Raw genomic sequence first — 14,369 nt, 5'->3', positions numbered from 1 at the left:
TAGATTAAACTAACCAGCCAGGGCCCTAATGTACAGTAGATTAAACTAACCAGCCAGGGCCCTAATGTACAGTAGATTAAACTAACCAGCCAGGGCCCTAATGTACAGTAGATTAAACTAACCAGCCAGGGCCCTAATGTACAGTAGATTAAACTAACCAGCCAGGGCCCTAATGTACAGTAGATTAAACTAACCAGCCAGGGCCCTAATGTACAGTAGATTAAACTAACCAGCCAGGGCCCTAATGTACAGTAGATTAAACTAACCAAACCAGCCAGAGCCCTAATGTACAGTAGATTAAACTAACCATCCAGGGCCCTAATGTACAGTAGATTAAACTAACCAAACCAGCCAGAGCCCTAATGTACAGTAGATTAAACTAACCAGCCAGGGCCCTAATGTACAGTAGATTAAACTAACCAGCCAGGGCCCTAATGTACAGTAGATTAAACTAACCAGCCAGGGCCCTAATGTACAGTAGATTAAACTAAACATCCAGGGCCCTAATGTACAGTAGATTAAACTAACCAGCCAGGGCCCTAATGTACAGTAGATTAAACTAACCAGCCAGGGCCCTAATGTACAGTAGATTAAACTAACCATCCAGGGCCCTAATGTACAGTAGATTAAACTAACCAGCCAGGGCCCTAATGTACAGTAGATTAAACTAACCAGCCAGGGCCCTAATGTACAGTAGATTAAACTAACCAGCCAGGGCCCTAATGTACAGTAGATCAAACTAACCAAACCAGCCAGAGCCCTAATGTACAGTAGATTAAACTAACCATCCAGGGCCCTAATGTACAGTAGATTAAACTAACCAAACCATCCAGGGCCCTAATGTACAGTAGATTAAACTAACCAGCCAGGGCCCTAATGTACAGTAGATTAAACTAACCAGCCAGGGCCCTAATGTACAGTAGATTAAACTAACCAGCCAGGGCCCTAATGTACAGTAGATTAAACTAACCAACCAGCCAGTGCCCTAATGTACAGTAGATTAAACTAACCAGCCAGGGCCCTAATGTACAGTAGATTAAACTAACCAGCCAGGGCCCTAATGTACAGTAGATTAAACTAACCATCCAGGGCCCTAATGTACAGTAGATTAAACTAACCAAACCAGCCAGAGCCCTAATGTACAGTAGATTAAACTAACCAGCCAGGGCCCTAATGTACAGTAGATTAAACTAACCATCCAGGGACAAATAAAAAGTAGATTTGAGATGTTAAAGTGCACTTGGTAGTGTAGACATAAAACCAGCCAATCAACTTCCATGAGACATGAGTCACGACAACGTAAGAGGAATAATACTCTCTATAGCTCGCCACCCATATCCGGGGCTTGTCTGTCATTCCTCAGGCTAAATGGCCGAGAAAGACATATCATCTTTTCAAGAGATAACCCACCGGTCTCTGAAGTCCTCTGGAAAATAATCACAAACAGCCCATGGAGCAGTCCTGTATTTTAGCCTCTTGAAATTGGTATTTGTAACAAACAGTTCTGCAGTGTCATTACGGTGTAATTACTAAAGAGACAGATTTCACACACATCTCCTGGTTGTCTGTGTCCACACTAATGAAGTAATGAGATTATTAGTATTTAGGTGGGTTAAGCCCACCAGTATCCTCTGTCTAACCTTAACCCTCTGTAAATAAATCTAACTCCACTTATTCTTGTAGGCCTCTCCGTGCTACTGTGGTAAACTGAATATCGCGGTCTGTTTTCACAAAGTGTCTCAGAGTAGGAGTGCTGATCTGGGATCAGGTCGGCCCTCTTATTCGTTATGATTTGCGCTGTGTGTACAGGCCATGGTCGTCTTTGACACCATTGGGATGCCATAGTATTATTATGGGGAAACCATCAAAATAAGATTGAGGTGAGGGGGGTGTGGGTGAATGGCTCACCCTGGAATTGGATCACCCCCTAGTGTTGGATTTTCAAATATTGTACTGGAAAATAGGAATACCGCTTTATCTGCCATGCTTTATGAAATATTTACAGAGAGGATTAAACAATATTATTCCACGAATCCCGCAAATGAATGCTGCGCTGTCAAATATATGACTAACAATGTCTTTTCAACTCTTAACACTCTGATCAGATATGGCAGTCTGTGATCTAAATATCCATGCATTTGCAATGAGAAACACGTCTATATTTATATAAATGCCTATAAAAATCTATATTTATGCAGATGAATTACAATTTTCTAAAGTCTAGCAGTCTCTCGCTAAATGTATTGCTTTATTTACCTACAGTATCTTATTAAATGTAGACTAATCAATATGACATCTCGATATCAAATCAAATCTTATTTGTCACATGCGCCGAATACAACAGGTGTAGACCTTACAGTGAAATGCTTACTGACAAGCCCTTAACCAACAATGTAGTTTTAAGAAAATACAAAAAAAAGTAGAAGATAAGAATAACAAATTATTAAAGAGCAGCAGTAAATAACAATAGCGGGGCTGTATACAGGGGGGTACCGGTACAGAGTCAATGTGCGGGGGCACCGGTGTCGAGGTAATTGAGGTAATATGTACATGTAGGTAGAGTTATTAAAGTGCATAGATGATAACAGAGAGTAGCAGCAGCGTTCCAGGGGGGAGGGGTGCACAACCAAATTTTGAAATTGGATCTAGTGTGTTCTACTAAATATTAATTTGGGTTGGGGGGCCCTTACCGCCCAGGGGCCCTAAGCACAAGTTTAAACCTGAACCCGGCCCTGACCATCCAGGAAATTATGCTACAAAGTATTTGTTTCCTTTAAGAATCAGACAGGAAAAACTGGTTCTTTCCACTTATGTTCTTGCTTAAAACAGCAAAATCATAATCCCCATTTCTGTAGGCTTGTGCACATCTGTGCCACCCATCCCGTAGCTGGTTTTCTGTCCTAATGTTTGGGAAATCTTAACACTTTGCAGTAAATGTCTATTTAAGGATTACATGTGGTGATGTAAAAATACAGACATTGTTGAAAGATATACATAATAATGGTGTTTAGTCTGCCTGTGCCCCTAGACACCAGTAATAGAAGGGAGTGGTGAAAAAGTTCTGTATCAAATAAATGAACATGCCACAGAACATAAAACCTGCATGTGTAGGCAGACTGCCACATGGAGCTTTGCACTAACTCTATTCATTTTGTACCACACATTTCTTATCAATCATCATCTGAGCTGTATCATGGGCTGTGTTTTTATTTTCTCTTTCCATTTTGTACATACCGCATTTCAACCGCATGTCTTGATTGGATGTGTTTTTTATCTGTACAATCAGGTTATTTTGGGGTTGAGATTTTCAGGCTTTTGTAAAACGTGTGAAATATGGATTACTTTCAAATTGTTTTAGTGGATGTACATGGTACTGTCCAATGAAATGCTTACATGGAGGTTCCTTCTAGACAATGCAACAACAATAAGAAATAATTAAATATAAGAATACGAACATAAAGTAAATGTCTCAGTAGAATAGAATATACAGGAAGGCACAATTTATAGTCATGCTGTACAGACACGCCTGGCGATTGGCAACACTGCTTAAACCAAATTTAAGTCGTTTCTCATGAATGAGGGGAAATTGTCGTCTCAGAATTTCTGAATTAGCAGAATGGCTCAAGATAATTGTTTAGCCATAGTCATGATAGCCTATCATCACGGGGAAAACAATACAACTTTCATAATCACAAGGTAGCCTGCATAAATAAAGCATGCATGACCGAAATTCTGTATTCTAAAATTATTGCACATTTATGATGGATAGATAGTTCATGCTGCCAGTCAGTGGAATCTTTGGATAAGAGCTTCATTATTTTCCTTTCTCGATGTCCTGTATCTGCCACAGGATAATCTACCCTTGTTTGATCAGGAATAGTATGAACTAGGAAGCGCTTTTAGATGGGAATGTACCAAGTGTCACGATGTTTGAGGGGAAGGCTGGAAAGCGTAACAAAAGTCAATAGATAAACACCGAGGGCAAAGTGTAGCAGATAGGAAGCGGGAGTAGGACGGCGGATCAAGAAAATGCTTTGCACACAGATGGAATAAATCAATCGTTGGTAAGTAAAATGCATTGTTAACTACGTCAAGAAGAAAGTTTTCGAGTCAACAATGTCTGGTTATTGGATTCAGAAGGATGCTGGAGCTGGCTGAAGTGGAATTCGTGGTTAGCTCTCTGGCTAGCTAGCTACAGTACAGTAGCTCGTAGGGTTTCTACTTCCATAGGATTCTGTCACGCCTCCAGTCATCCATTCCCAGCCAGACGAGTCTGCTGCTTGGATTCAGGGATGAAAGTACACGTTACGACTGGTGCAAACCATGTCCTGCATGTTAGGGAAATGGGTCAGCTTTCTTCGGAGGAGAGAACTGTTTGATGCGTTTGTAGTAAAAGTCAATATTGGCTAGTTTTACATACTGAGAAATGGTGGGGGGTGTTTTCAGTCAGCCAAGGGATCTGAAGTGAACAACTGTCAGAACAGCTTGCCAGCTCCTTCGCGAAGAGTGATCACAAAACATTTGGGATATGGACGAGAGTGATGATGGGGTAAGGTGCTTATAGCAGTAACGGTAAACTAGCTAAAATTAATTCCATAATGTCTTGTTTGTTTTTAGCTAGTTAGCTAGCCAGCTCAGAATATAACGGTCATTTGGTTTGTTGGCTAGCACATTGTCAACTGTGATTGCCACTGTTAGCTGTTGTCCCTGGCAGTTGATAGCATGATGCTATTTATCTGTCATATCACACCATAGCAAGCATAGTGACAAATATATATATATATATATAAAAAATACAATTTTGCCAAAAGTCTTGTTTGCCACCTAACGTTATACCAGTAAGAGTATGTAACGATAGCCAAGAGATTTTGAAATTGTGGCTTGCTGTGGTGCTGGAAGCTGGAAGCTCTTTGTTGTCAGCCAGACCCTTCAATACACCATGATCTAATGTTATAGTCTAACTGTTAGCTAGTTAGCCAGCACTTTACATTTTTATCCATTGAAGAGGCTAGATTTTGTTGCTGTAATTCATAATCAAAGCCTAGTTTGCACTCTTCACTAAATCATAGCAACTTGCTCTTTATTTTTGTAAATTTTGTGAAATTAAACATTTTTACGGTAAGCCTAGTAGCTACTTTATTTACAGTAACTGAGTTGCCAGTTCAGTTTTCAACACTGTAGTCATTGTAACATTATTTTGAAGGTAGATTCAACTAGCCAAGGGGTTTAACATAACAAGGATGCTCCTATAATATGAAATTTAAATTGGCTGTGCTTGCTTGGATTAATCCTTGGATCCGATTCAAATCTGGGGTAGAGCCCCAACAGTGTTTTCCCCTCAGCAAATGTTTCCACTTCAGTATTTTCCCCTCATTCGCTCTTCAATTTCAGGAGCTTTAGCTAGAAGTCAGCGGGGTCTGCCTGAACTAATTCTTCACTTTGTACAGTTGTGCTCTGTTTGGATGTGATTATGTTAATGTATTTGGGAAGGCTTGGAGTGGCCCAGCAATCTTACTGGCATTGTAAAATGAATTGCCAAGAGAGCAGTGCATTAAGCAGCAATGGCTTCATTCGTAAACTGTTTGATTGACTAAGTACCGGATTGAAAAATCGGCAGTGTTATTTTCTCTTGCTTTTTTACACAGTCAGGATTTGTCATAAATTTACCTTAGTGAGAAGACAGATCACATGGTTAAATTCAAGGGGCTCAGTAAGTTACCTATTGTCCAAGACACATCTTACAGTTCGTCCCATGCACGGTGCAGTTTATCCACTGGGCCTATGTATGACAGAACATTAGAGATGTATTGATGCATGCATCTCACAGTCCCTTAACTGGCTGTCAGAGACGATTTCCCTCCTAAGTATTTTTACTACTTATGTGGATGATCTGGTTTTACCACATCATAGCACAGTTCTGAAAGACAGTCTTTATTGTATTGCTACATATGCCCTCAATGGACCTGAGTCAGGATGGGACAGAAGTCTGTCCTGTGAGTAATAGGAATGCCTGCAACCTGTCATTAAGGGCACACTTCCTTCACTGTTCCAGAAAATGTTAATGAAGACTTAGGCTATTTAGGGTGTTCCCCGCTTACACTCAAGAGAGATTCCTGCCACCTCTGGTAGGTGTTCCGTGTTTGTCTGGGATTCTGTCTCCCCTCTGTTCACCTGACACTTGGCCCGGTCTGACATGGGAGTGGCTGCATATGGTGTTGACTGGCCTGACAGCTGTGAAGGATGCATTGTTTCCTTAGGGGAGAGACAGAAACAAAGCATTATGCTAAGAGCCAAAAGGGCCTGACTGGGACTTGGCTAGTCTTTGTCCAGGAGTAAGGCTATCATAAAAAGTGGCTTGATCAACATCAAATAATCATTTAAATGATTCTACATTTCTCTTGTTATCAGGTGAGTTAAAATCAGCAAGCATATCAGATCATTATTGCTTTCATTTCAGACTTCCCCACTGCTAACCTGCTCTTTAGCTCATTTCTATTAGAATTGCCTCCTAACCCAGATCCTTCTCCCATAACCCATGTAGCACAGATTTTGGGCAAACACTCTTGTCTTTTTTTTTTTTTTACAGGCAAACAAGGAATAGTTTTCTCCTCGGCTGATGTGAATAGTGAGAGTTTTGTGTCTTGGACAGACCTTCTTTTACTTCCATGAGTCAAGCTAAACCCAATGACAGATGGGGTTCTGTTTTCCATTAATAAAGTGTGCATGCATTGCAAACCTCCAAAAATCAGGTCTTTTAGCAAAACATGACTTGATTTGGTACATCATTTAAAAGGGTTTGGAATCTTTCTGGTGTTTTTTTCCCCCTCATTATGCTTTGGCAAATGTAATTCACTACCGCTTAGCCTATCTATTCTATCGTATCAAAGGTCTCCAGATTCACAATCGTTGTTATTGAAATCCTGTAACAGGACTTTTCCGGAACAGAAATGTGATAAGGAAATGTAAAAGCAGTCTTGCCCTTGCAGAGCGCCGCACTAACTAGATCATGTCTAATTCACAAGCTCCCTCCCTATAAGGAGTCTGCTTCTTCCTATAAGTAGTGCCCTACATGGAAGCCCCCATTTCACCTCATTAACAGATGTTATTACTACCTCTTAAATGGTATTACCCTTCAGGGTTCATATCCAGTCTATCCTGTTTGACTGATAGGTCATATGACAATCCCACTAACTAACATCCAGTGATCCGTAAAGGAATACAACTGCATCACCAACCCCATTTATATGCATGTTATAGGCCTACATCTTTGGGTCAAATGTATTGGATTTTTAAACTCAGTTTAAAAGCACTTCGCTGAAGAGAGTGCAGGTATAAAGCCCTGTGTCAAGTGACTGATGTGTCTGGCACCTGATATAAATAAGAGATTTGGCAAGAAGCTGCACTAAAGGAAGCTCTTTTGTCCTATTTATCAAATGCTCATGAAAGATCCAAAAGCGGATTATACCGGAAGATACATGAGATTCACTTAAGTTGTAATTTATGGCAGACACTACAGGCACTACAGATTTACAAAGCCTGTTTACAAACAGAACAGAGAGAAATACCAAAAAACTGATTGTACTCAAAGTAGGCTAGATGAGCATATTTAGGCATATGACATTACTGGTCTGAAATAATAAGCCTAACATATTTTGCTTTGATAAAAGCATATTTTGCCTCCATTTCTTGTTGTTACTTGTATTACTCTCTTCTAAGTCTTCAGTCCAATGGTGTACTTACTATGTACCATTTCATACACTCACAGGACCAGGTTGTAAACACACACATTAGCTCTGTAATAATTAGTACTTTTGCACCTCCTCCATTACAAAGTGACACAGAAACACAGCCACAACAGATCACAGATAGACATGCTGCTCAGCTTTAATCTGGAATGTTTGCCCATGGCAGTGCCAATGTGGCCCAGCCTTATTATGGCATTGTAAAAATGACAGTGGAAAATTATTTTGTCATCACCCTCGAATGACTGAGGATTGGTCAGTGTGTTCATTTGAGTAGCATGTCATCTCATGCAACTTCTCAAAAGCAGATTTTCTTCACCTTTAGCCTATGCTGTCCTGGCTTGATATTGTCTGGGACATTACTCTCGCTTTAGAGAGTTAAAGTTCTCTAGGAGTCTATGTGGGCCGTGCCTGTGTCATAACGGAAAAGCTGACCTGTAGGTTAGGCGCTCCAAATGCAGCGAACCAACTGTGCAGCTGCGTGTTCCGAGCCATCTGCACTTTTTCATTTTCTTTGAACCTCCAAAAACATTTTCCGACCCTAGATGGATCGGAGCACGGTCGTCCCACAGCCTTTGGATTGACTAATACTCACTAACCATAAAATGCACACAGGCTGTATTGTTTGTGACGTGTTTACTACTCTAGTAGCCAAGACTTGCTCTATATGTGTGTACTGTCAAAGTTACAACAGCTTTAGAATGCTCGGGTTGTCCTCCGAACACTATCCCTGAGCTCTACACACGGTATGACAGAAGTTAAGAGGGTTGAAAACCTTTTCATTGACTAAGAGGAGCTTCTCAAATTCAGGAGATGCAGGTAGGCCAATCTATTTTCACTTATTTAGCTTTCTGTATTTTTGCGTTCACCTAGATATGGTTGGTCTTTCTCTGTCCTTATCAGTACAGTAGAACAGTTACACCATTATTCAACAACTGTTCCTCAGTCAGTTTGAGTGAGTTAGTGTACCATTTGATAACCTTGGTAATAATGTCAAGAAGCATTTTTTTTGATAGTTTGGAATAAGATGTTTGTTTGTGGACTGGGTAGGGTGTGGAAGTCCCCCAGAAACTTGTCAGTCTGCAAGTCCTTGAAAAGAAAAGCCCAACGTTTTCTGTGCTACAGCCGAGCACATCTTTCACAGTCAAAGTAATGATATCCTGTTTGAGATGTACCGCTATTATTTTTACACCGATGTAAGTTTGGCTCAGATATTGAGCTAGCAAAATGCCATAAATCCTACACTCTAATGTCCTGTCTTGTGATTTGGGATTAGGCAAATTTGAACCAAAAAATGGGAAACCCCTTTCCACATTTTATCAAACACAAACTGTTTCATTTGACTAATTCCCCAAAACATTGTGATGGAATTGCAATGTTTTATTATCCTGAATCACACTGATCTTTTGTCATTCATTTCCATCAGATTTAGGCAGGTCATAGGCAGGTCATTCACTGTACATAGACTTCTTCTATTGTGTTATTGACTGTACGTTTGTTTACTCCATGTGTAACTCTGTGTTGTTGTTTTTATCGCACTGCTTTGCTTTATCTTGGCCAGGTTGCAGTTGTAAATGAGAACTTGTTCTCGACTGGCCTACCTGGTTAAATAAAGGTAAAATAAGAAATTTAAGCTCAGATGTGGATCTAGTTTAGATGTTCTCTTTTCAAATGTATTTTGATGCCTTTTGAGGACGAAACAGTGCCAGATTGGTTACCGGCAATTCCAAGTAAACGGAATTAGGCTGAGACTCACTTTAAAATTCTCAGTTTAAAATGTATGTCGAACAAAAAACATTTGATTTAAAAAAAAATATTTCAAAAATGACTGCAAAGTTTGGTAACAGTATTAAGATAAAATCTCCCTCCATTTTATTGTTACCAAACTTTATATCTGCACAGTTCTTCAGATTTTTTACTTTAAAATCTATACCAAACAAAAACATTGATTTCAAAGTTTAACAAAACACAGAACTCTATGCACAAGGACTACTGTGCAGATACAGAGTTTGGTAACCTTCCTTGTGCCTTCCTTGTGGCTCAGTTGGTAGAGCATGGTGTTTGCAACGCCAGGGTTGTGGGTTCAATTCCCACGGGGGGCCAGTACAAAAAAAAATGTATGCATTCACTACTGTAAGTCGCTCTGGAGAAGAGCGTCTGCTAAATGACTAAAATGTATGGTAACAATAAAACTGAGATTTTACTGTAATTATTTTACCAAACTTTGAAAATCAATAGTTTTTGTTTGGTCAACATTTTTTGTGAAAAATCTAGGTCTCAGTGTAATTCTGTTACCATGGAATTGCCCTTACCAGAGAGTGACTTTACTTTAGCACAGGCTGTGGATTTCTGAACTCTCTGGAGTATGACTCTTAGCTCGAGTTCTTGAGCTCCAGTGTTTTCTAGGACCTTGATGTGACACTGCTCTGGCTCCTGAGGGAAAGGACAATGTGCCGAGTTATGGTGCCTCTCTGGAGTGTAAAGAATAGACTAAGGCAATGTCCCAAATGGCACCTTATTCCCTATCTAGTGCACTACTTTTGACCAGGACCCATATTCCCATATAGTGCACTACTTCTGACCAGGACCCAATGTATGAGGTCAAAAGGTCAAAAGTAGTTTACTAGATAGGGAATAGTGTGCCATTTGGAATATAGACAGAGATCATCGTGACCTTTTTAATGGAAAGCTGATTGACAGCTCACCTCCCAAGACTATGTGGAAGTCAACTCTATTAATTACCCGAAGCATTAAACAAACTAGTGAATTATGATGTGGCCTTCACCCTCCAATGAGATTCCCAGCTGTTGCTAAGCGAAATCATTTAGTCCATCTGGGCAGATTTAGTGGAGTAGCCTGTCTAGGCTAACCAGAGTTTTTTTGTTTGTTGTTGCTGTACGAAATGTTTTCTGTGAAAAACACTCCCATAGTGACTTGTCTTTCACAAAATGATGGAATTTTGTTAATTTTCTAGGCTTTGTTCACCTTGATCAACACAACAGTTCTCATGAATGTCAGAACAGTTCCAAAAGATGGTCTCTGTCTAACCAACCACCTCATTTGAATAGCATAAATTCTGTTATTGCAGTCAACATGATACCTTTTTAGTTTGTGTGGGCACTGAGTCTTCAATATTGGCCTATCAATTGTCCATTTAAGCAAGGTCTAATTATAAGAGAGTTGGGGGGGCGGCGCAACCATAAAAACTAATTTCTGGTAAAAAAAAAAGGGTCTGCATTCTCACGTCTCACATTGGCAGCCATGGCAACAACAGCTTTCCCACAGAGAGCTAAGTTCGCTTCATAGTTCCTTCTACAATTTAACCTCTCAATTTAGATTGGAATGTAATTTACAAGGTAATTTTACTTTGGAAGTTGCTATTTAGTCTATGTAGGAATTGTAATCAATCATTCAGATTAAGCTGGTGTTCATATTAGCCTGCTAGTGTAGGCTATTATTGAGTATTTCTCAGTAATGGTCTCACTGTGTTTTTGTGGCCCATCTATAGTGTTTTCCCACTCTTCCCCTTTTGTGCTCGTTGATGGATGCTGGAGTAATTACAGTTTTAGTTGCCTGTCATTTGATCCGCAGAGCTTAATTCTTGTAATGGTCATGGCACTAAGCTTTGGAATGGTTTCAAATGTGGATTTCATTGAATCAGAGTGCCTTTCTCCTGTTGAGTCATCCTGAATGAACGTCATGCAATCACTGTTGTAAACTCTAGCAGAACTAGGCCTGTTAATTGTATGGCTGTTGGGAATGTTGGCTAATGAAATGTTTTACTGAGCCTTTGCTAAGGTTCAAACATAATTCACTAGCCTTACATGGATTGAGAGAGCCAAATGCCTCACGTACATTCGGTGGATCCTTCCTATGTGAACTTGTGACCTCTTAGGCAGTAGCTTATGCGCGGGGGTCCGGCTATTTTTTTTAAAACTGTATTTATAACTTGGCAGAAATGTCCAGATCAACTAGCCCATATCAGCTAATGTTTTTTTGGGGCTAGGTTTTTTTAGCCCATAGATTTTGTAGTACACATTAGACATGGCAAAATGTATGGAATTATAAGAAAATTAGCTTTAAAACTGCAAAATGTTCTCTGCACCCAATGATGAATGTGTAGAATTGCCGAAAAGAATAAGCTTTAAAACCGGTAAAATGTTCTCCCTGCCAACAAGAGGTGCACGGGATGTTCCCCAATGCTGGAAGGGGGGCCTAAGGGAAACATTTGGGGAACCCCCTGGGCTAATAAGGTTATGCTCTTTCAAGATTTTTTTCATTTGTAATAACGTTATAAACTCATGTTAGTTTTACCCTTATGCTCACAGAGATTTGACCAATGACTGTTCCCTGCTTTGAAAGAGACATGGCGGTAAGTGGCTGATGGTACTCCGTACGTTATAATCAATCAAAGATGTTGCTGTTAAAAACAAAATCAATAAATCAAACTAAAGCAACCGTTTATATTCAGAAACCCTATCAAGAGCTGAAGTTGATTCGTAGAGCATGGTCAAGGGAAATGATTTTGAAAACATGGCCAGATGGTTAAATAGAGGTAGGTCTACTGTCAAGGTGATGTGATTAGCCTCATTTTGGTTTCAAAACACCCAGATGAAATGAACTTGGGTTTACTGTCCAATCTATGGCAACTGGTGGTGAGACATCTCAATGATTTATGAATGATAATGCTTATCAGAGAATCGTCTTGCCTGCGGTAAATGCATGTTCTTGTTTATTCTTGCAGGCTGAAACGTTTGTTTGGGTTAACAGCTCGTCTTCACACGCTCAAAGTGTTGCGAAGGCCAAGTACCAGTTTCTCTTTGGAAAAGGAGACGAGACCAGCTCTACTGAAAGTGGTATGACACCTTTCATATAATCTACCCCACATGATACCTCACAACAGTGTGACTTTATGCTGTAGCTAAGGCTACACTTGGCATTAGGCCTTGGACATTATCCTCTTTTTAACATTTTGATTGTTTATTTAATAACATGCATGAAATGTGTCACAGTTGGAACAATGGACCCCTGCATTTTTCTGAAAAGTGTTCTTGAAATCCACAAAAAATATAGACTAATCCTGGTCTATAAATCATTCATCAGGCCTAATGCATACATTATTTTACTGGCTAATATGAATAATTCTAAATGATTAGTGCAGGACTGCCCAATTACAGTACTTAGCTATTTATAGTGCACTGTAAGAACCATACTGTGAAAGTTCTAGGAAGCTCCTATATCAACCAGTTATTGATGAATTGGCCCAACAAGCCCATTTCTCTACAGAAAGAGGCTGTAGAAGTTGAGCCTTTGCTTTCACTGACTTTTAGCCATGAGTTGAACAGAGCCTACTTTCCCAAAGTGCAATGAATCATTTTGGGCAACTGTAGTAGGGCCTATATAAACAAACCATTTTTCAAAGCAAGCCCATGAACAGTAGTTAAGTGCTGTGTCAAACATTCCCAGAAACTAGAGATGAATAAGTACTGTATAGTGATGTGTTTCTATCGTTCCATTTGGTGTGAACTTTAGCCTGTTTGCTGAGGTAATGCTAAATCTGCACAGGGAAGACTTTCGCTTTTTATTACTCGTCAAGAGCCAGTCCGAAAAGAGGTCTCAGCCCTGACTGGTTACCCAGGCTATTTAGCAGGAGCTTAAAAGGTCATTAGTAGTCCACAGGGATTTGCAAACATCCTGTAGACATCTCCCAAGCGATGCTGCACAGTCATGACTTAGTGCTATCACTTTGACTCTGTCCACTATCCTATCGTTCTCTACAGGGGCCACACAACCTCACTTTGACTCTGTCCACTATCCTATCGTTCTCTACAGGGGCCACACAACCTCACTTTGACTCTGTCCACTATCCTATCGTTCTCTACAGGGGCCACACAACCTCACTTTGACTCTGTCCACTATCCTATCGTTCTCTACAGGGGCCACACAACCTCACTTTGACTCTGTCCACTATCCTTCTCTACAGGGGCCACACAACCTCACTTTGACTCTGTCCACTATCCTATCGTTCTCTACAGGGGTCACACAACCTCACTTTGACTCTGTCCACTATCCTTCTCTACAGGGGCCACACAACCTCACTTTGACTCTGTCCACTATCCTTCTCTACAGGGGCCACACAACCTCACTTTGACTCTGTCCGCTATCCTTCTCTACAGGGGCCACACAACCTCACTTTGACTCTGTCCACTATCCTATCGTTCTCTACAGGGGTCACACAACCTCACTTTGACTCTGTCCACTATCCTATCGTTCTCTACAGGGGCCACACAACCTCACTTTGACTCTGTCCACTATCCTATCGTTCTCTACAGGGGCCACACAACCTCACTTTGACTCTGTCCACTATCCTATCCTTCTCTACAGGGGCCACACAACCTCACTTTGACTCTGTCCACTATCCTTCTCTACAGGGGCCACACAACCTCACTTTGACTCTGTCCACTATCCTTCTCTACAGGGGCCACACAACCTCACTTTGACTCTGTCCACTATCCTATCGTTCTCTACAGGGGCCACACAACCTCACTTTCACTCTGTCCACTATCCTATCGTTCTCTACAGGGGCCACACAACCTCACTTTGACTCTGTCCACTATCCTTCTCTAC

At 40.6% G+C, this 14,369-nt stretch overlaps 1 protein-coding gene across 6 annotated transcripts in view; it reads left to right on the top strand.

The window, feature by feature from the left end:
* The window catches only part of psd3l (pleckstrin and Sec7 domain containing 3, like), a 162,594-nt gene that overhangs the window by 8,115 nt on the left and 140,110 nt on the right, over positions 1-14,369 (top strand). For 2 of the 6 annotated variants that reach the window (XM_014144526.2, XM_014144518.2), the window contains exon 3: positions 12,487-12,598. In XM_014144526.2, the coding sequence (XP_014000001.2) occupies positions 12,487-12,598 (112 nt within the window). Of the gene's footprint in view, positions 1-3,920; positions 4,065-4,240; positions 4,550-12,070; positions 12,115-12,213; positions 12,298-12,486; positions 12,599-14,369 lie in introns of those variants that run through there. The other 4 variants (XM_045693597.1, XM_014144536.2, XM_014144552.2 and 1 more) reach the window with 4 other exon arrangements.

Source organism: Salmo salar, chromosome ssa01, assembly GCF_905237065.1.
Source record: "Salmo salar chromosome ssa01, Ssal_v3.1, whole genome shotgun sequence".
In the NCBI taxonomy this organism is placed as follows: domain Eukaryota; kingdom Metazoa; phylum Chordata; class Actinopteri; order Salmoniformes; family Salmonidae; genus Salmo; species Salmo salar.
This window is presented reverse-complemented; position numbering and strand designations above follow the sequence as displayed.